The 20503-nt window shown below is 37.4% G+C and overlaps 2 protein-coding genes across 2 annotated transcripts; both read right to left on the reverse strand.

The window, feature by feature from the left end:
• Nucleotides 1-2610: 2610 nt before the first annotated feature.
• Nucleotides 2611-3561, reverse strand: LOC140104653 (olfactory receptor 1G1-like). Its single transcript, XM_072128292.1, has one exon. It carries the CDS (start codon nt 3559-3561, stop codon nt 2611-2613), a length of 951 nt encoding a protein of 316 aa, XP_071984393.1.
• Nucleotides 3562-13603: 10042 nt separating this feature from the next.
• Nucleotides 13604-14554, reverse strand: LOC140104654 (olfactory receptor 1G1-like). The gene has a single exon (XM_072128293.1). The coding sequence runs from the start codon at nt 14552-14554 to the stop codon at nt 13604-13606; it is 951 nt and encodes a 316-aa protein (XP_071984394.1).
• Nucleotides 14555-20503: the final 5949 nt, after the last annotated feature.

A 20503-nucleotide genomic window follows, 5' to 3' on the forward strand; every position in this document is an offset into this window, starting at 1 on the left:
CCCCTAGCTTCTGGCACCGGTTCTGCTTGTCAGCTGGTGCCATTAGCTGGACGTAATAGTATGTCACTGGTGGGCAAGTCCCTTGATGTACTATTACATCCGGAAGGGGTCAAAGAGGTACAATCTGGTTACAAGAAAACTGGCAATAGAATATCAGCACAGGCACAGATGGTGTCTGAGTGGCCTCCTCAACTACCACTCAGGCTCTGACAATGAACTGGGTCTGGTGGGGCAGTTCTGCAGGACATAAAGCATTCTTCAGTCGATGTTCCCATTTGGCTTTAGGGTCCATTGGCCTCAGTATCGTAGGTTCATGTTCAGAGATAGTAGAAGGAGAGACAGACTTTTTAAAAGATAGAGGAGGTAACACAGAAGAACAGATAAGTATAACCTTGGCCTTGCGTCTATCCTTATCTAGCCTCCAGTCAATACAGAAATCCAGGTACATAGGTGGCTCTAGGGAACTAGGGTCATGGTGACCAACCAGGGCAACTTTAACTCCATTTAAAAAGCCTTTAACAAAAGTTCACACCAGTTCAGAGTTGCAAAGTGTTTGCGGAACTCCAAGCAATACTCCTCATCTGAGGGTTTACCTCACTGGAGGGAGAGGAGTTTGGATTCCGTACACCATAGATGGATCCCAGGAATCGAAAAAATTGATCCAAGGCCTTCCATTCATCCACACCTGAAGGGAGTTTAATGGTTCCCCTTGCAATAGGTGAAAATGAAAACCTACCATCAGAGCTGGGGAGACATGTGGTCTTACAGTAAAGTACAGTAAACATGATTCTGAGAATGTTTTTACATTTTTGACAGTCACCAAAGAAATGATCCGAGATCAGACAAAATCTTTAACTAATGTCCCCTGTTAGGTAAAGACTGTTGCAAAGCAAGAGGTGCCGCAACAACTTCAGCCTGACTTTGGAAGAGAACAAGGACTTGTCCAGCTTAATCAGATACCAAACCTACTCACCTCTCCATGTGATCACAACACCAGCAATAGTGAACTTGGACCAGCAAAATCTAGATATTCATTTTTTTTGCCAATAATGCAATGAGGGGACCAGGTAGAGAAACACAGACAGGACAGAGAGCCCTAATACTGAGACCCCAAAAGATCTACCTACTTTCCCCATGTACCCTAGGTACCGCAAAACACTGGTTAACAATCCCTCTCTACACCAAAGTGCAAAACTAGGCAGGACTAATATGTAATGGAAAAACCATGGCCTAAAAAGTGATTGGGCCAGAGGTCAGAGAACTGGACAGCACAGAGAGCAGGTAAGTAGTGTGAATCTTGTCAGTCACCACAGGTTAACGACTGCAAGACCAATGATAAGCTGCCGAAAGAGACAGGGGTGGTGCTGATCCATTAAAACAACAAAGCAAGTAAAGTCTGTGTTCACAATACAGGAGCACAATAAGGTCCAGAGATAAAATCAGCACCTCCAAACACCATGGACCAAGGATGATGCTGACACTTGTATCTAAGACATGTAAGCTCATGTCATTCAGGTAGTAAAATAGTCTTTCCCAAGGAAGGAGCTTTGCATTCTCTAAGCATTGACTACCCACCAGTCAGAGAAGAGAGGAGGCAGAGTAGATAAAACTAAGAGAGATTTTCTGGTGGACCTGCTTATTTTTTGGTGAAGAGCTAGGGCTTGGAGATGTCTGAGGGACAATAACTGCTGGAGTAGTGCAGATTACATTAAATTAAAGGATCACCCTGGTCTCTTTCACAGACATGGAAATGGCTCAGAAAAGGCTAGGAGTCATAGAAGTCCTTTATGTATTTATGCACAAACATTATCATCCATCCTATCACATGAAAAGTCAAAAGTTTTAGATGTCTGTAAACATAAACATCTTAGACCGTCAGTGCATATGACTCATACCACAACTGTACTGGACGCTAAATGACTATAATAAAAAGTACATTTTACCTGAATTACTAACAGTGGTGCACTAGTATCGTGCTTCTTCATATCGAGTGCACAATCTGAAGAACATTTGTAACCTGATAGGTAGAACCTCCAAGCAACAGACCTGTTCCTGGAGGGAGAGCGGCAAATGTTGCATCGTTGGTATGGAACACGCTGCACTCGAGGCGGAAGCGGACAGTGAGCTCCGTGATATTTCACCAGTTCTCTACCTTGATGTTGGACTCTCTGAGCTATTAAGGTACTGCTCTTTCAAGAACTGTGGTACCCTGGATTGTTGGTGAAAATTTTATTGGACATTTTAAAAAGAGGCATTCATTTATCCATTGATGTATTGAGTGGAGGATTAAGGATTTTTATTTGTATTTGTGTTTTGAGTTGGCAATTTATGGACTGTTGTCGAGGTCCTCCTTGCTCCATCTGATACTAGACATAACTTGACCATTTGGAGTTTTTTTCCATCAATCTCCATATTGTGTACTGGAGGGACAGAGAAAGACCAATCTAACCCGAACCCTCCTTCTATGTGCCTCCAAAATCTGATTAAGTTATATTTATAGTACATACAAAAACCCTCACCATGGTTCCTTCTATTAAAATTTAAGAAACTCTACTATATGATTGTCCTGAGCACAGATCATGTATGGTAGACCCTGAGCAGGAGGCATCTTCATCTCCTAGTAGCGGGGGCCGGATGCAGCCGGTGTATATGTAACGCTCTCTGCAGTGCGGCCTTCAGGTCTTTACTCCTCAGGCTGTAGATTAAGGGGTTCAGTAAGGGGGTGATCAGGGTATAGATCACAGAGACCACTCGATTAAGTGTAAGGAGATTACTTGTGTTAGGGACAAAGTAGATAAAAGTTATTGATGCATAATATACGAGGACCACAGTCAGATGAGACGTGCAGGTGGAGAAAGCTTTACTCTTCCCATCACTGGTGCGGATTCTGAGCACTGTCCTAAATATTCTGACATAGGGGTAAAATGTGGTAATAAATGCTGAAATACCAACAGTACCCCCTACAATTATGAGGATTAAGACATTGGTTGTAGGATCAGTACAGGAGATCTGGAACAAATGGGGCAAATCACAAAAAAAATTCTGGATGAGGTTGGGGCCACAGAAGGTCAATCTTCTTAAACATATAGTATATGTGATGGTTAGAAGCAAAGGAGTTGACCAAACCAAAGAAGCCAACTGAGCACATGTGCCCCAAGACATGACCTGAGAATAGTGGAGAGGCCAGCAGATGGCCACATACCGGTCATAAGACATGAAGGACAACAAGAAAGCCTCAGAGCCTGCAAAATACACAACAAAGAACATCTGTGCTTTACATTCCGAGAGGCAGATGGACCAGTGTTGGGTGATGAGGTGGGAGAGCATGCTAGGAGCAGTGACTGATGAGTAGGACATGTCCAAGAAAGCCAAGTTACCAAGAAAGAAATACATGGGTGTATGAAGATGAGCACAAGTAACAACTAGAAGGATGATGAGAAAGTTGGAGAAGACAGTCATCAGGTAGATGAGGAGGAAGAAGATGAAGAGGACAGAGATGGTCTCCTGGTCATCCGATAAACTCATGAGAAGAACGCTGGTGATGGATGTTTGGTTCTTCATCTTTCCAGCTCCATATTTCCAATGATAAAACTGATGTAGAATTTAGTGGAATAAATTCACCCAACAAGTGAAAATTAAAGATCTGAAATGTCTCATAGTAAGAGATAATGTCGTCCTTTTAAAGCTCATCAGTTCTCAGAGGAAAAGAAGCCTCAGAATCCCCAAACCTCCTCTCCACACATTACTGGAAAATGTAATAAGGTCTCAGGACATTAATAATCAGAGTTTATTTTGTTGAAGAATTTGTATTTTTATTTCATCCTATGAAAATATGAAGTTTTCTAGTAAATATCCTGTTTCCTTTTCTGGAGTTCCAGCTAAAAGTCTATGGGTCCCTTTACTTTTAAAACTCAGCATTAAGCATTTAGCTCTTTTATGTTGTTTAATCATCCAGTTTAGCCATGAACTTCATTTGCTCAGTTAGACACAAATAAAAGCAGGATAGGAAATTGCAGGATGGAGACAGGATGGACAGAGGAGAGCGGGTGCAATGTCGGGCTGTATCATCAATAGACGCTTTCTCCTGTACAGTTTCTATCAGGGTCTGCCTGGGGTGCCTAGGACCCACCAGTGAAACTAATTCTGGGGGTCCACCAACTGCTTAATGGATATAGGCCTTCACCCCATATAATTTCTTTCTTTTTTTTAAAAAACTTTTTTGTATAGTATACATATAAAATCTGGTAAAAACATTGATAACATTATGAAAACAAAGAAAAGTTGGTTTCTACAGAGAGAAATCATCAGCAGGGTTGTTTTTACTTATATAAAATGGGAATCTAATGTGCAACTGCCCTCAGACAAGTATTGTTGAAGTCCTGAGGTGAAAGGGCCAGGATATATCATCCAGTGTAATAAGTTGCCCCTTATATCATGTCCCTTATAATTGCAGATAGATCACGTTCTCAATGGGTCGTAACAACATTGCCAGATTTTATTAAATATAGAGGGGCATTTCCTATTTTAATGGGACCAATCGTAATGGACACAAGCCTCCTTGTTGAAGAGGTATAAAATAAACAGGGTAGTCGTTTTGTGTAGCCGTATGGGCGTTAAGTAACTCTGGTGAATGATGTGAAGTTGAATCATTTTACTATTAACCGCTGGTGATACTAATAAATGGGACTGGCATAACCTCATGGTTATCATCTCAGTACAGTACTGATGTTTTTTGACATTTTATACTCACCGGCAGGAGATTGGCCTTTTCTCTAGCATAGATGAGATGGAAGTAGAGCATGGAGATTCGTCCATCGGGTCCTTGGGATCGTATAACTTGGAATTGTCTCCTTACGGTGACTTTGCCAAGTAAGGCCGCATTGTGGACGTGTGGAGAATTCACTAGGGGATTCTAAAAAATATGCAAATAAGTTTTTCAGGATGTGATAAGGAAAACCACGATTCTTTTAGCGACTTTGTATTGACATTAAGCATGACTTTCAGGAAGCCTAGCGACATGATGTGGGATTAAAACAAAACCATTCCTCAAAATCCACAATACTGTATCATGTACTCATAATGAAGGATTGTCACAGATCATCTATAGTAGACTCTGAGCTGGAGGCATCTTCATCTCCTTGTAGCGGTGTCTGGATGCAGCCGGTGTATATGTAACGCTCTCTGCAGTGCGGCCTTCAGGTCTTTACTCCTTGGGCTGTAGATAAAGGGATTCAGTAAGGGGGTGATCAGGGTATAGATCACAGTGACCACTCGATTCAGTGTAAGAAGATTAACATTTTAACCTTAGGAAAATTAGTTGTTTGCCTACTTCACGTTAAAATTTATGTACTGCAGAATTTTATAATTTCATTTTAAATTCTGCTAATGTAGAATTTGACAATTTCAAGTCTCAATTCAGTTAATGTGGAATTTAACAATTTCAAGTAAAATTTAGGTGCTATGGAAATTGACAATTTCAAGTTTAAATTATGGTAATGTTGAATTTGACAATTAAAATAAAAATTTAAGAAAATGCTAAATTTGTAAATATTTGAAATTTGGGTTGTGCAAATTATACTGCAGAATTTGACGATTTAAATTTTAAATTCAGGAAATGCAGAATATGACTATTTCAATTTTAAATTCAGGGAAGTGTTATTTGACAATTTCAAGTATAAATTCTGGTGCTGCAGAATTCAGCAATTTCGAATTTTCACTCAACTAATGTAGAATTTTACTATTTCAATTTAAAATTCAAGTACTTTAGAATTTGACAATTTTAACTTTAAATACAGGTAATGTGAAGGTTGTTAATTTCAAGTTTAAATTTAGGCAATGAGTATTTGAATAATTTAATTTTAAATTCAGATAATGCAGAATTTGACAATTTCAAGTTAAAATACAGTTAATTTGCACCAGAAAACAGACCCGTAACTCAGTTAATAAATTGGCTCCAATGTTTCTTTCTCAAGGAAGGAGACTTGCAATCTCTATGCATTGACTATCTACTAGTGATTAGTGGGATGGTTGGAATTCAGAAAGTAATGGCATAACATAAAAAACTAAGAAATTAAAAAAAATAATAAAAAATGCTGTTAATGTCACAGTGGTTAAAGGAGCTCTGCATGTTCAGACACTGCTGTTTACATAAAGGATTAAAATAGCAATAGAAAAACCCCACACAATTTTAAGTTTAAATTCTATTAATGCAGAATGTGAAAATTTCAGGTTAAAATTCAGGAAGTGTGGAATATGACAATTTCAAGTTAAAATTCAGGTGGAATTTGATAATTTCTCATGTGCAGTGGAATTTTTCCAATTTTAGGTTAAAATTCAGTTACCATGAAATTTGAAAATTTCATGTTTAAATTTAAATAATCTCAAGTTAAAATTCAGTTACTGCAGAATTTAACAATTTCAAGTTTAAATTCTGTTGATGAAGACTTTAAGAATTTTAAGTTAATTTCAGGTACTGTGAAATTTGACAATTTGATGTTTTAATTCAAGTAGTGTGGAATTTCACAATTTCAAGTAAAGATTCTGGTAAGATGGCATTTGACAATTTCAATTTTAAATACAGGAAAAGCAGAATTTGACAATTTCAAGTACAGTAAAATACAGGTACTTCAATATTTCACAATTTCTGGTTTAAATTCAGTTAGTGCAGTATTACACCATTTTGATTTTAAATTCAGGAAATGCAGAATTTTTCAATTTTAGCTTAAATTCTGGTACTGTAAAATTAGAAAATTTTAGGTTAATATTCTGGCACTTTAGAATTTTACAATTTCTCATGTATTGTGGAATTCGACTATTTCAAGTAAAAATTCAATTACTATGGAATTGGAAATTTCATGTTTAAATCTAGCTAATGCAAATTTATCAGCTTAAATTGAAATTCAGGAAATGCATAATTTTAAAATTTCAAGTTAAAATTCAGGTAATGAGGAATTTGACAATTTTAAGTTAAAATTCAAGGACCTCAAAATTTTACAATTCTAATGTACTGTGGAATTTTTACAATTTAAAGTAAAAATTCAGGTATTTCTGATTTTTAACATTTTTTATGTCTTGTGTAATTTGATAATTTGTAGTTAAAATTCAGTTACCATGGAATTTATAAATTTCATGTTAAAATTTAACTAATGAAGATCTGACATTGTCAAGTTAAAATTATGTTTATGTAGACCATAAGAAGGTTTAAATTGAAATTCAGGTACTGTGAAATTTGAAAACTTCAAGTTTAAATTCAGGTAATTGCAACATTTGACAATTTCAATTTATATTTCAGGATATGCAGAGTTTGACAATTTTTAAGTTTAAATTCAGGTAGTGTAGAATTTTACAATTTCAAGTAAATTTTCTGGTATTATGGTATATGACAATTTTAGTTACTGCAGAATCTCACAATGTAAATTTTTAATTCAGAGAATGCAGTATTTGATCATTTCAATTTTAAATGAAGGAATGCAGAATTTGTCAATTTTTAGCTTAAATTCTGGTAATGTAAAATATTAGATTAAAATTCAGGCACTTCAGAACTCAACAATTTCTCATGTATTGTGTAATTTGACTATTTCATGTTAAAATTTAATTACTATGGAATTGGAAAATTTTACGATTAAATTTAGCTAATGAAATTTTAACAATTTAAATTTAAATACAGGAAATGTATAGTAAAAAGGAAAGGGTGTAGTCCAGCTTCCAACAAAAAGCAGAAGGATAAAGTTAAAAATCCACTTTATTAGAAAATATATGACAATAAAAACATCAACGGACGTCCATGAGAGAGATAACTGATGCGTTTCGGACGAGAAAACATCCTTTGTCATAGCCTAGTACATGGAGTATATGCAGAGTATTTAAGCATAAATGAAAGGTCACATGATACAACAAGGCGGAACACTTTAGGAATGGGCAAAGGACAAAAATGGAGAAAAACAGACAAGAAAAACATTGGTAAGGAACACACAAGGATAATATGTTAATAAAGATACATAAGATCTTCTGGATCCTCTCCCTCCAAACAAGGTTCCCACTAGGATTAAATTATAAGAATGATCTAATTTGACAATTTTAAGTTAAAATTCAGGTAATGAGCGATCTTACAATTTCAAGTTAAAATTCAAGTACCTCAAAATTTGACAATTTCTCTTGTATTGTTTGTTAATGCAGACTTTAAGAAGTTAAAATTCAGGTACTTTAAAATTTGACAATTCCAATTTTCAATTTAGTTTATTGCAGCATTTCACAATTTCAATTTTCAATTCGGGAAATGGTAGTGTAGAATTTTACAATTCAAGTAAAACTTCTGGTAAAATGGAATTTGACATTTTCAAGTTTAATTATGGGAACTGCGGAATCTCACAATTTTAAGTTAAAATTCAGGTACAGCAGAATTTTACAATGCAGTATTTGACAATTTAAATGTTTACATTTCTAATTCAGAAAATGAAGATTTTGTCAATTTGCAGCTTAAAGGTGAGACAATCCTAAAATCTTTGATCTGAGCATCCAGAAATAATGTGACATTGATTATATGAAAGAGTTTTAATCTTAAACTTTAAAACAGTTACTCAAAGTTTTCCTTCTCTGAAATTGTTACAAAGAGGAATCTAAGATAACACTTTTACTTCCATGTAAAAACTAGGGACAAAAGACAAAGTATAAAGAGCAACCCAACCTCCCAATGGTGTGATTCCCTTATTAAATCTAAAAGAAAAACACCATGTGTGATTCAGCAGCAGCATAATAATTATTAATAATAATCATATTCCACAGTCATGTGTAACATATACATGACAATGAGACATTGCAGAGTAATGACAACCATATGAAACGACAGGAGCAAGGGTTCTGCTCACAAGAGCTTACAATCTATGGGGTAACGATGAAATAATCAGGCCATGGTATGGGGATTGCCATGACAAAAGAGTAGATAAGTACCCTAGTAAGTCATCTGCCTCTCTAGCTCTGTGTCATAGCTCTGCAGCTCTGTATATTGACATCAGGGATCTAATACAGACATTGATTATGTGCAGTATTGGTGTGTTGATACAAGTGGTACACACAACCTAGGTTTCCTTCAGTTCCACTTACAACAGCGGTGTATTACCTAAATTGTGATGTTCTGTGCCACCACACACCTCTGGGCAGGCACACATGAGAAGCACCGATGTCAGAAAGACACCAAAGGGAGGGGGGAAGACAGCAGCTACGCTCTGCACAGATGCATCGCCACACACACAGATAGGTCATAAGGTCTTAGAACGAAGAGTAGCACACTACCAGAACCAAGCAGTGACATCATCATTGTACCCCCGCCTCTCTGGAGAATGTACTGAAAGGAGGTATTCCCTAATTTAAAGTAAAAAAAGAAGTGTTCACATCATCACCAGTTTTCTGTGGATTTGTGATAATTGTAACAAGTTGCCCCTCTCAGACCTGCAACTATATCTAGAACACAGGCCCTGGACATCCTGTGACCGCTCTTCATTGAAGTCAATAGGAGGGTCAAAAATATCCAAGCACAATGGGGCAGATTTACTTACCCGGTCCATTCGCGATCCAACGGCGCGTTCTCTGCGGTGGATTTGGGTCCAGCCGGGATTCATTAAGGCAGTTCCTCCGACGTCCACCAGGTGGCGCTGCTGCGCTGAAGTTCCCCGGAATGCACTGAAGTACACCGGCCTATTCCTAGTGAAGGTAGGCGTGAGCCCCGCAACACTTTTTCTTTTCAAATGTGGCGGTTTTCGTCGGGTTTTTGTTCGGCCACGCCCCCGATTTCCGTTGCGTGCATGCCGGCGCCGATGCGCCAAAATCCCGGTGCAATACAGGGAAAATTGGAGCAAATCGGAAATATTCGAGTAACACGTTGGGAAAACGCGAATCGGGCCCTTAGTAAATGACCCCCATTGTCTCTGATTTTATCTATTTTTTTCTATTTGCTTACCCTTGTAAATACCCACTATCTTCACTATTTGGGACACACTGCCTCCCCTTTGATAGACCAAGGTATTTTAAAAGTACATCCACTTTCATGAGACCACTATCTGGATACCTCCCTTCCCCTCCCCTCCCTACATTAGGGTCAGTGGACCGACAATAGGGTTAGGTTCCAAATGGGGTGGCAGCTGTTTAGGGTCTTTCCCCCTCATTACCGCGAATATTAGGGTCTTCTAGGGCACCCCGTACTCCATTGCCTTAGAGTGCCACCCCTAATACCCTGTCTCATTTTGTAAGAGTTATTTTTTCCTCTACTTTTGTCTTTTTTTTATACCACTGTACATATGTCAGCACCGATATGCTAAAGATGCTACCCAACCAGCGCATAAACTATATCTACTGTACTACAGGTATGTGACCTTTACCATGTGAACATTCACACGTACCTAGGTATATAGGCACTACTCTGACCCACCAGTGCCTGTGCTTAGAAGCACAGTATCACTTTCACGATCACTGGTTATTTTTATACTCCAATTTGAACCTTTTTTTACCCAATATATATGAAAAGTTAAGTTTTACATTGGTCATCCACTTTCTCTGTACTCTTCTCAACTGACCAAGTGGTTTTGGGAGGGGGTCCACACTACCCTTCTATCTGTGGACTTTTTTTATCTTATAAACTCATACAAGGAGGTCATGGAAGTAGCACCCCCAAAAAGGTCCAAAGAAGAAACAACAAATTGCAATGTATAGTAAAAGAAAACAATTATTTATTGATATGATATTTAAAAATACAAATCACAAGAACAAAGACCTCTCTTATTATATTAAGCACATAAAAATAAGAACATTGAAATTATATATATATATATATATATATATATATCACATACAACCACTAGGTTATGGTCAGATTACTAATACATATGGATATAAATGGTGGCCAGGGAAAAGAAAGTAGGTGCAACGTCCTCCCAGCTGGATCCTACTGGTACCCGAGTGGCTGACTGGATGGGCAGCCTAGGGCTAGTTGTGTCTTGTTGGCTTGGTGAAGGAGTACAGGCCTCTAACATGATCAGCGTCACGGCCAGCGAGGGGATGCAAGAAGAAGGGGAGGCCACACACTACTGGTGTAAGTGTAGCATAGGTTCTCTGGGCAGATGGTGAAGAGGAGGCCCATGATGTTAGCGGCAGCATCCTGTGGTGAAACACAGCAATGCATAACAGGCTGAAGTAGAGGTTCCTTCCTGCAGGCTTCCACAAGGCAGTGGTTGGTTCGATCTGTAGTCTTGGAGAATATCTCAACCTTGGACAGAAATCTGAAGCAGGCTCTGGGGAGTGTAAGCACACAGAGCCACTAGTCTGGGAGAGGAGTATCCCTCTGAAGGGAGACAGCGGCTGCAGGATCACTGTCTCTGTGACGACAGCAAATGGATTCTTTCAGATATAGTGCGCACCAGGATTCTGAATGGAAGATAAGTATAGTGTGTGAAAAAAGAAGGAGGGAGAAAATAGGTTAAAGGGAGGGATGGGCAAAAGAACATCATACTTACTTTTCCCTGGCCACCATCTTTTAGTAATGTGACCACTTCTATGTGATCTTTCTTCATCTCCTAATACTTTATCCATCTTTTTCAGTTTCCGTTTTCTTACTTTTCTGTGCATAAAATAATAAAAGTTGTTTGCGTATCAATAAAGTATTATTTTCCTTTATTATACATAACTATTTGTTGTTTCTTCTTTGGACCTTTTCTTGGGGTGAGACTTCTATGATCTCCTTTTATAGGTTTATATGATCTGTTGAGGTCCCATTAGATATATATAAGTGGACGTTTTGTTTTGGTTGTAAGATTTTTTTAATCTTGTCTAAAATGTAAACTTTGTAAAGATGCAAATCAGTCAATACGAGGAACTGTATCATGGAAAAGTGTGGACAAATATACAATTGATAATGTTGGGGACGTCTATCCTTAAGCCTCTGTTAAATACAATTTCAGCCTGACTTTGGAAGGGAACATGAACTTGTCTAGCTGAATCAGATACCAAGCCAACTTACCTCTCCATGTGATCACAACACCAGCAATAGTGACCTTGGACCATCAAAATCTAGATATTAATTTTTTTTGACTGCCAATAATACAATGAGGGCACCAGGTAGAGAAACACAGACAGGACAGAGAGCCCTGATACTGAGACCCCAAAAGATACCTACTTTCCGCATGTACCCTAGGTGCTGCAAAACACTGGTCGACAATCCCTCTCTACACCAAAGTGCAAAACTAGGCAGGACTAATATGTGATGGAAAAACCATGGCCTAAAAAGTGATTGGGCCAGAAGTCAGAGAACTGGACAGCACAGAGAGCAGGTAAGTAGTGTGAATCTTGTCAGTCACCACAGGTTAACGACTGCAAGACCAATGATAAGCTGCCGGAAGAGACAGGGGTAGTGCTGATCCATTAAAACAACAAAGCAAGTAAAGTCTGTGTTCACAATACAGGAGCACAATAAGGTCCAGAGATAAAATCAGCACCTCCAAACACCATGGACCAAGGATGATGCTGACACTTGTATCTAAGACATGCAAGCGCATGTCATTCAGGAAGTAAAATATTCTTTCCCAAGGAAGGAGCTTTGCATTCTCTAAGCATTGACTACCCACCAGTCAGAGAAGAGACGAGACTGAGTGGATAACACTAAGTGAGGTTCTCTGTAATGGGATTTCTGGTGGACCTGCTTATTTTTTGGTGAAGAGCTAGGGCTTGGAGATGTCTGAGGGACAATAACTGCTGGAGTAGTGCAGATTACATTAAATTAAAGGATCACCCTGGATTCTTTCACAGACATGGAAATGGCTCAGAGAAGGCTAGGAGTCATAGAAGTCCTTTATGTATAGCTGCAAAAACATTATCATCCATCATATCACATGAAAATTCATCATCTTAGACCATCAGTGCATATGACTCATACCACAACTGTACTGGACGCTAAATGACTATAATAAAAAGTACATTTTACCTGAATTACTAACAGTGGTGCACTAGTATCGTACTTCTTCATTTTGAGTGCACAATCTGAAGAACATTTCTAATCTGACAGGTAGAACCTCCATTCAACAGACCTGTTCCTGGAGGAAGAGCGTCAAATGTTGCATCGTTGGTGTGGAACACGCTGCACTCGAGGCAGAGGCGGACAGTGAGCTCCGTGATATTTCACCAGTACTCTACTGTTGGACTCTCTGAGCTATTAAATTACTGCTCTTTCAAGAACTGTGGCTTCGCTATAAGTACCCTGGATTGTTGGTGAAAATTTTATTGGACATTTTAAAAAGAGCCATCCATTGATGTATTAAGCGGAGGATTAAGGATTTTTAAGTGTATTTGTGTTTCGAATTGGCAATTTATGGACTGTTGTCGAGGTCCTCCATCTGATACTATACATAACTTGACCATTTGGAGTTTTTTTCATCAATCTCCATATTGTGTACTGGAGGGACAGAGAAAGACCAACCTAACCCAAACCCTCCTTCTATGTGACTCCAAAATCTGATTAAGCTTCACCTTCACCATGGTTCCTTCTATTTAAATTTAAGAAACTTTACTATACAGTTGTCCTGAGGACAGATCATGTATGATAGACCCTGAGCAGAAGGCATCTTCATCTCCTTGTAGTGGTGTCTGGATGCAGCCGGTGTATATGTAACGCTCTCTGCAGTGCGGCCTTCAGGTCTTTACTCCTCAGGCTGTAGATTAAGGGGTTCAGTAAGGGGGTGATCAGGGTATAGATCACAGAGAATACTCGATTCAGTGTAAGGAGATTACTTGTGTCAGGAACAAGGTAGATAAATGTTGCAGATGCATAAAATATGAGGACCACAGTCAGATGAGACGTACAGGTGGAGAAAGCTTTACTCTTCCCATCGCTGGTGCCGATTCTGAGCACTGCCCTAAATATTCTGACATAGGGGTAAAATGTGATAACAAATGCTGCAATACCAGCAGTACCCCCTAAAATTATGAGGATAAAGACATTGATTGTAGGATCAGTACAGGAGATCTGGAACAAATGAGGCAAATCACAAAACAAATTCTGGATGAGGTTGGGACCACAGAAGGTCAATCTTCTTAAACTTATGATATATGTGATGGTTAGAAGGAAAGGAGTTGACCAAACCAAAGAAGCCAAATGAGCACATGTGCCCCAAGACATGAGCTGAGAATAGTGGAGAGGACGGCAGATGGCTACATACCGGTCATAAGACATAGAGGACAACAAGAAAGCCTCAGAGCCTGCAAAATATATAACAAAGAACATCTGTATTTTACATTCCGAGAGGGAGATGGACCAGTGTTGGGTGATGAGGTGGGAGAGCATGCTAGGAGCAGTGACTGATGAGCAGGACATGTCCAAGAAAGCCAAGTTACCAAGAAAGAAATACATGGGTGTATGAAGATGAGCACAAGTAACAACTAGAAGGATGATGAGAAAGTTGGAGAAGACAGTCATCAGGTAGATGAGGAGGAAGAAGATGAAGAGGACATGGATGGTCTTCTGATCATCCGATAGACTCATGAGAAGAACGCTGGTGATGGATGTTTGGTTCTTCATCTTTCCAGCTCCATATTTCCAATGATAAAACTGATGTAGAATTTAGTGGAATAAATTCACCCAACAAGTGAAAATTAAAGATCTGAAATGTCTCATAGTAAGAGATAATGTCGTCCTTTTAAAGCTCATCAGTTCTCAGAGGAAAAGAAGCCTCTGAATTCCCAAACCTCCTCTCCACACATTACTGGAAAATATAATAAGGTCTCAGGACATTAATAATCAGAGTTTATTTTGTTGAAGAATTTGAATTTTTATTTCATACTGTGAAAATATGACGTTTTCTAGTAAATATCCTGTTTCCTTTTCTGGAGTTCAAGCTAAAAGTCTATGGGTCCTTTACTTTTAAAACTCAGCATTAAGCATTTAGCTCTTTTATGTTGTTTAATCATCCAGTTTAGCCATGAACTTCATTTGCTCAGTTATTTACACACAGTGTAAAAGCAGGATAGGAAATTGCAGGATGGAGACAGGATGGACAGAGGAGAGCGGGTGCAATGTCGGGCTGTATCATCAATAGACGCTTTCTCCTATACAGTTTATATCAGGGTCCGCCTGGGGTGCCTAGGACCCACCAGTGAAACTAATTCTGGGGGTCCACCAACTGCTTAATGGATATAGGCCTCCACCCCATATAATTTCTTTCTTTTTTTAAAAAAAAAACTTAATATGTAGTATGCATATACAGTATGGTATACATATACAATCTGGTAAAAACATTGATAACATTATAAAAACAAAGAAGTTGGTTTCTACTGAGAAACATCATCAGCAGGGGGGTTTTCACTTATACACACTGGGAAGGGACCAGGAGATATCATCCAGTCTAATAAGTTGCCCCTTATAACATGACCCTTATAGTTGCAGATAGACCCCGTGCTCGATGGGTCGTAAGGGAGGAGTCGCAATAACATTCCCAGATTTTATTAAATTTAAGAGGGCATTTCCTATTTTAATGGGACCAATTATAATGAGACCAAGCTTCCTCGTTGAAGAGGCCAAATAAACAGGGTCAGGTTTAGAAAGAAATAGACCTCCCAAACACAGTGGATAGGATAGAAGTGATCTCAGCCCAGAAATTTTATAGCGCCTGGAATTCAATGGTGGCATTGAGGGAAGGGTAGTCGTCCAATTTTGTGTAGCCGTATAGGAGTTAAATAACTCTGGTGAATGATGTGAAGTTGAATCATTTCAATATTAACCGCTGGTGATACTAATAAAAGGGACTGGCATAACTTATCAGTGATGGTATCATCCCAGTACAGCATTGATGTTTTCCATTTTGCGCTCGCCGGCAGTAGATTGGCCTTTTCTCTAGCATAGATGAGATGGAAGTAGAGAACGGAGATTAGTCCATCGGGTCCTTGGGATCGTATAACTCCTATTAGAGGATATTTAGAGACAGAGTACTGGGAGTCGGTAAATTGTGAGGACAGTGCATGTCAGAGCCTTAAATATTTATAGAACTGTCTGTGTGGTATCTCAAATTTCTCCCTCATTTTCACAAAAGTAAGGAGAGTATTGTTAGAGTAAAGATCGCCCAGCACATGTACCCCAACTGCAGACTAGAAGCGGTCGTTATCCAGATGTTAGAGGTTGATGCAATGAGATATTTCCCCATAGCGGCGTTTCTGCAGGAGTATCATGGGTGGGGCTATCCATCTGGCTAACTTCCACACCTTTGGGGAAGTGAGGTGTATAGATAGCAGGGTTCCACCAAAGGTGCTAGAACTCTCAAGTACTGACTATAGTGATGATATGCCTATGGGACGCTTAGTGGCATTCTGGGGAGGTAGATGTTAAGGGGACAAGCCAGGAGGGTAAGTATTTGAACTGCCCAGTAAGGTAGTACAGGGGTTGACAGAGGGGTTGCAGGTTGTCCGAAGTTCTGCGTCCCAGCATTAAACCAGCCTGGTCATTGTGGATCAGAGAGGAGACTACAGTGTTTAATCTACGGGCCAAGATTTTCATTAGCAATTTCTTATCTACAAATTCAGATAATACATTTTTAGCAATATGGGCCTAAAAAGACCCACAATCTAAGGGATATTTACCGAGTTTCAATATTAAAGCTATCGTGGCATAGTAAAAGGAGGTCCCAACTCTCCTCTGGCATAGGAAATTTAAAGACTTTTTTAAGAGGAGTGGAAGAAGCATGTCAACACCATCCATCCAAACTATACCATCTGAGTCTTTTATTTTTAGGATTGCAGGGGAGGTGTTATTCTGGTGTATGAGATGTGCCATTAGGGCACTGGACTGATTGCCCATTACGAGTCCCTCTAGGAAAAAGTTGAGGCAATTATGAAGGGCATGCAGAAAAGTTCACACATCATCTTGTCTTAACTCAGCAGTTCCCTCATAGGGGGGAAAACAAGCTTCAAAGGATCAGCACTGAGGTGATCTGCACAAAGTGTTGATCCAGGTGTTGGCTTCAGCAGTGAAGTCGAAGAAATAGGACCGCTCCTCATAGATGACTCGAATTTGTGCTGGGAATGAAATGCTGTACTGGGTTTTGATCTTGATACAAGTGGCGTAACTTGAAATTGATGGGCTCTAGTACAGTCTGTGCCAGGCCCAAATATAATTTATGGTTTACAGCACTAGTCTTCTCATATGGGAAAATGACACCTCATGGATCCCCTACACCTCCTCCAGTTATGCCCCTGCTTTATACAAAGGCTTTGTAAATCAGAATATGTATTTATCATTGGTAATCATTACTATTAATGTAAGGCAAAACCATGTTCCTACTTACAAGATAGGCTTTTTCCCAATGTATTTGCAATGCATGTGAACAAAGCCTCGAAGCCAAGCCAGACACATGTGAATTGCAGTCAAATTAATTATCTGGCTTTTTATGTGCTGTGGTCGGGTCTATTGCCGGATGTGCATTACAGAAATCCTACAGCACACTTGAGGTCACATTCACATGTTACTTTTTAAAATGCAATGCAAAGACTCTTCCCGTGATCACATGTTGAGATTAAATTGTGTTCTCATTGCGTATAGCATATGCGATGGAAACGTGTGTTAACTTTGCATGTTATCACGGGTGAAGCTTATGGAATGCGTCTCAAATCATAACATGTTTCACACATCTATGTTAGAACTATATTTGGTCCTAAATGAAATGCTATAATATAAATACCTATGTATCATTTTGTACACAATTTACACATATAGACATCACACATCATACAGCAGAAATTACAGAATTCATATTACACATACACACCAGCGCAATTACTCCTCAGGAAGCATTAGAACAGAAGGCCCCGGTACATCTGCAGGATGAGAAAAATACATGGCAGAGACTCTACAGATGCCCTCTCCTACCAGTGTATATGTAATGCTCTCTGCAGTGCGGCCTTCAGGTCTTTACTCCTTAAGCTGTACTGAAGGGGTTCAGTAAGAGGGTGATCAGGGTATAGATCACAGTGACCACTCGATTCAGTGTAAGAAGATTAAAATTTTAACCTTAGGAAATTAGTAGTTTGACTATTTCAAGTTAAAATGTATGTACTGCAGAGTTTGACAATTTCACTTTAAATTCTGCTTATGTAGAATTCAGTTAATGTGGAATTTAGCAATTTCAAGTAAAATTCCAGCGCTGTGGAATTTGACAATTTCAAGTTTAAATTCTCATAATTTTGAATTTGACAATTAAAATTAAAATTCAAGAAAATGAAAAATTTGTAATTATTTGAAATTTGGGTTGTGCAAATTTAACATTTTCAAATGTACTCGGGTACTGCAGAATTTGTTGATTGAAATTTTAAATTCAGGAAACGCAGAATATGACTATTTCAATTTTAAATTTAGGAAAGTGTTATTTGACAATTTCAAGTATAAATTCTGGTGCTGCAGAATTCAACAATTTCAAATTTCAAACTCAGCTAATGTAGAATTTTACAATTTCAATTTGAGATTCAAGTTCTTTAGAATTTGACAATTTTAACTTTAAATTTAGGTAATGTTGAGGTTGTTAATTTCAAGTTTAAATTTAGGGAATGAGTATTTGACTAATTTAATTTTAAATTCAGATCATGCAGAATTTGACAATTTCAAGTTAAAATACAGTTAATTAGCACTAGAAAACAGACCCGCAACTCAATTAATAAATTGGCTCCAATGTTTCTTTCTCAAGGAAGGAGACTTGCAATCTCTAAGCATTGACCATCTACAGTGATTAGTGGGATGGTTGAAATTCAGAAAATAATAGCATAACATAAAAAACTAAGAAATTAAAAAATAAATAATAAAAAATACAGCTAATGTCACTGTGGTTAAAGGAGCTCTGCAAGTTCAGACACTGCTGTTTACATAAAGGATTAAAATAGCAATAGAAAAATCCCACACAATTTTAAGTTTAAATTCTATTCTATTCTATGCAGAATTTGAAAATTCCAGGTTAAAATTCAGGAAATTCAGGTGGTATTTGATAATTTCTCATGTACAGTGGAATTTGACAATTTTATGTTAAAATTCAGTTACCATGAAATTTGAAAATTTCATGTTTAAATTTAAATAATGAGAAATTGACAGTTTCAAGTTAAAATTCTGTTACTGCAGAATTTAACAATTTCAAGATTAAATTCTGTTGATGCAGACTTTAAGAATTTTACGTTAATTTCAGGTACTGTGAAATTTGACAACTTGAGGTTTTAATTAAAGTAGTGTGGAATTTCACAATTTCAAGTAAAAATTCTGGTACGATGGCATTTGACAATTTCAATTTTAAATACAGGAAAAGTTGACAATTTCAAGTTAAAATACATGCACTTCAATATTTCACAATTTCTGGTTTAAATTCATGTAATGCAGTATTTGACCATTTTGATTTTAAATTCAGGAAATGCAGAATTTGTAAATTTTAGCTTAAATTCTGGTACTGTAAAATTAGAAAATGTTAGGTTAATATTCTGGCACTTTAAAATTTTACAATTTCTCATGTATTGTGGAATTTGACTATTTCAAGTAAAAATTCTGTTACTTTGGAATTGAAAATTTCATGTTTAAATCTAGCTAATGCAAATTTAACAATTTAAATTGAAATTCAGGAAATGCATAAAAAAATTTCAAGTTAAAATACAGGTAATGAGGAATTTGACATTTTAAATTAAAATTCAAGTACCTCAAAATGTTACAATTCTAATGTACTGTAGAATTTTTACAATTTTAAGTAAAAATTCAGGTACTTCTGATTTTTAACATTTTTCATGTAAAAATTTAACTAATGAAGATCTGACATTGTCAAGTTAAAATTATGTTTATATAAACTTTAAGAAGGTTTAAGTTGAAATTGAGGTACTGTGAAATTTGACAGTTCCAAGTTTAAATTCAGGTAATTGCAACATTTGACAATTTCAATTTATGTTTCAGGAAATACGGAATTTGACAATTTTTAAGTTTAAATTCAGGTAGTGTCGAATTTTACAATTTCAAGTAAATTTTCTGGTATTATGGTATATGACAATTTCAAGTTTAATTTTAGTTACTGCAGAATCTCAATGTAAAGTTTAAATTCAGATAATGCAGTATTTGATCATTTCAATTTTAAAGGAGGGAAATACAGAATTTGTCAATTTTTAGCTTAAATTCTGGTAATGTAAAATCTGACAATTTTAGGTTAAAATTTAGGCACTTCAGAACTCTACAATTTCTCATGTATTGTGTAATTTCACTATTTCAAGTTAAAATTTAATTACTATGGAATTGGAAAATTTTGTGATTAAATTTAGCTAATGAGATTTTAACAATTTAAATACAGGAAATGCATAATTTGACAATTCCAAGTTAAAAATCACATACTTCTGAATTTTAAAATATCATATGTATTGTGGAATTTGATGATTTCAAGTTAAAATTCAGTTACCATGGAATTTATAAATTTCATGTTTAAATTTGACTAAAAAAATCGCACAATTTCAAGTTAGAATTCTGTTAAAG

The sequence above is a fragment of the Engystomops pustulosus genome, chromosome 10 (genome assembly GCF_040894005.1).
Source record: "Engystomops pustulosus chromosome 10, aEngPut4.maternal, whole genome shotgun sequence".
Taxonomy (NCBI): Eukaryota; Metazoa; Chordata; class Amphibia; order Anura; family Leptodactylidae; genus Engystomops; species Engystomops pustulosus.

Bases quoted from the DNA above. Each gene is read 5' to 3' on its own strand.
- LOC140104653 (XM_072128292.1), bottom strand. From the start codon at position 3,561: ATGAAGAACCAAACATCCATCACCAGCGTTCTTCTCATGAGTTTATCG.
- LOC140104654 (XM_072128293.1), bottom strand. From the start codon at position 14,554: ATGAAGAACCAAACATCCATCACCAGCGTTCTTCTCATGAGTCTATCG.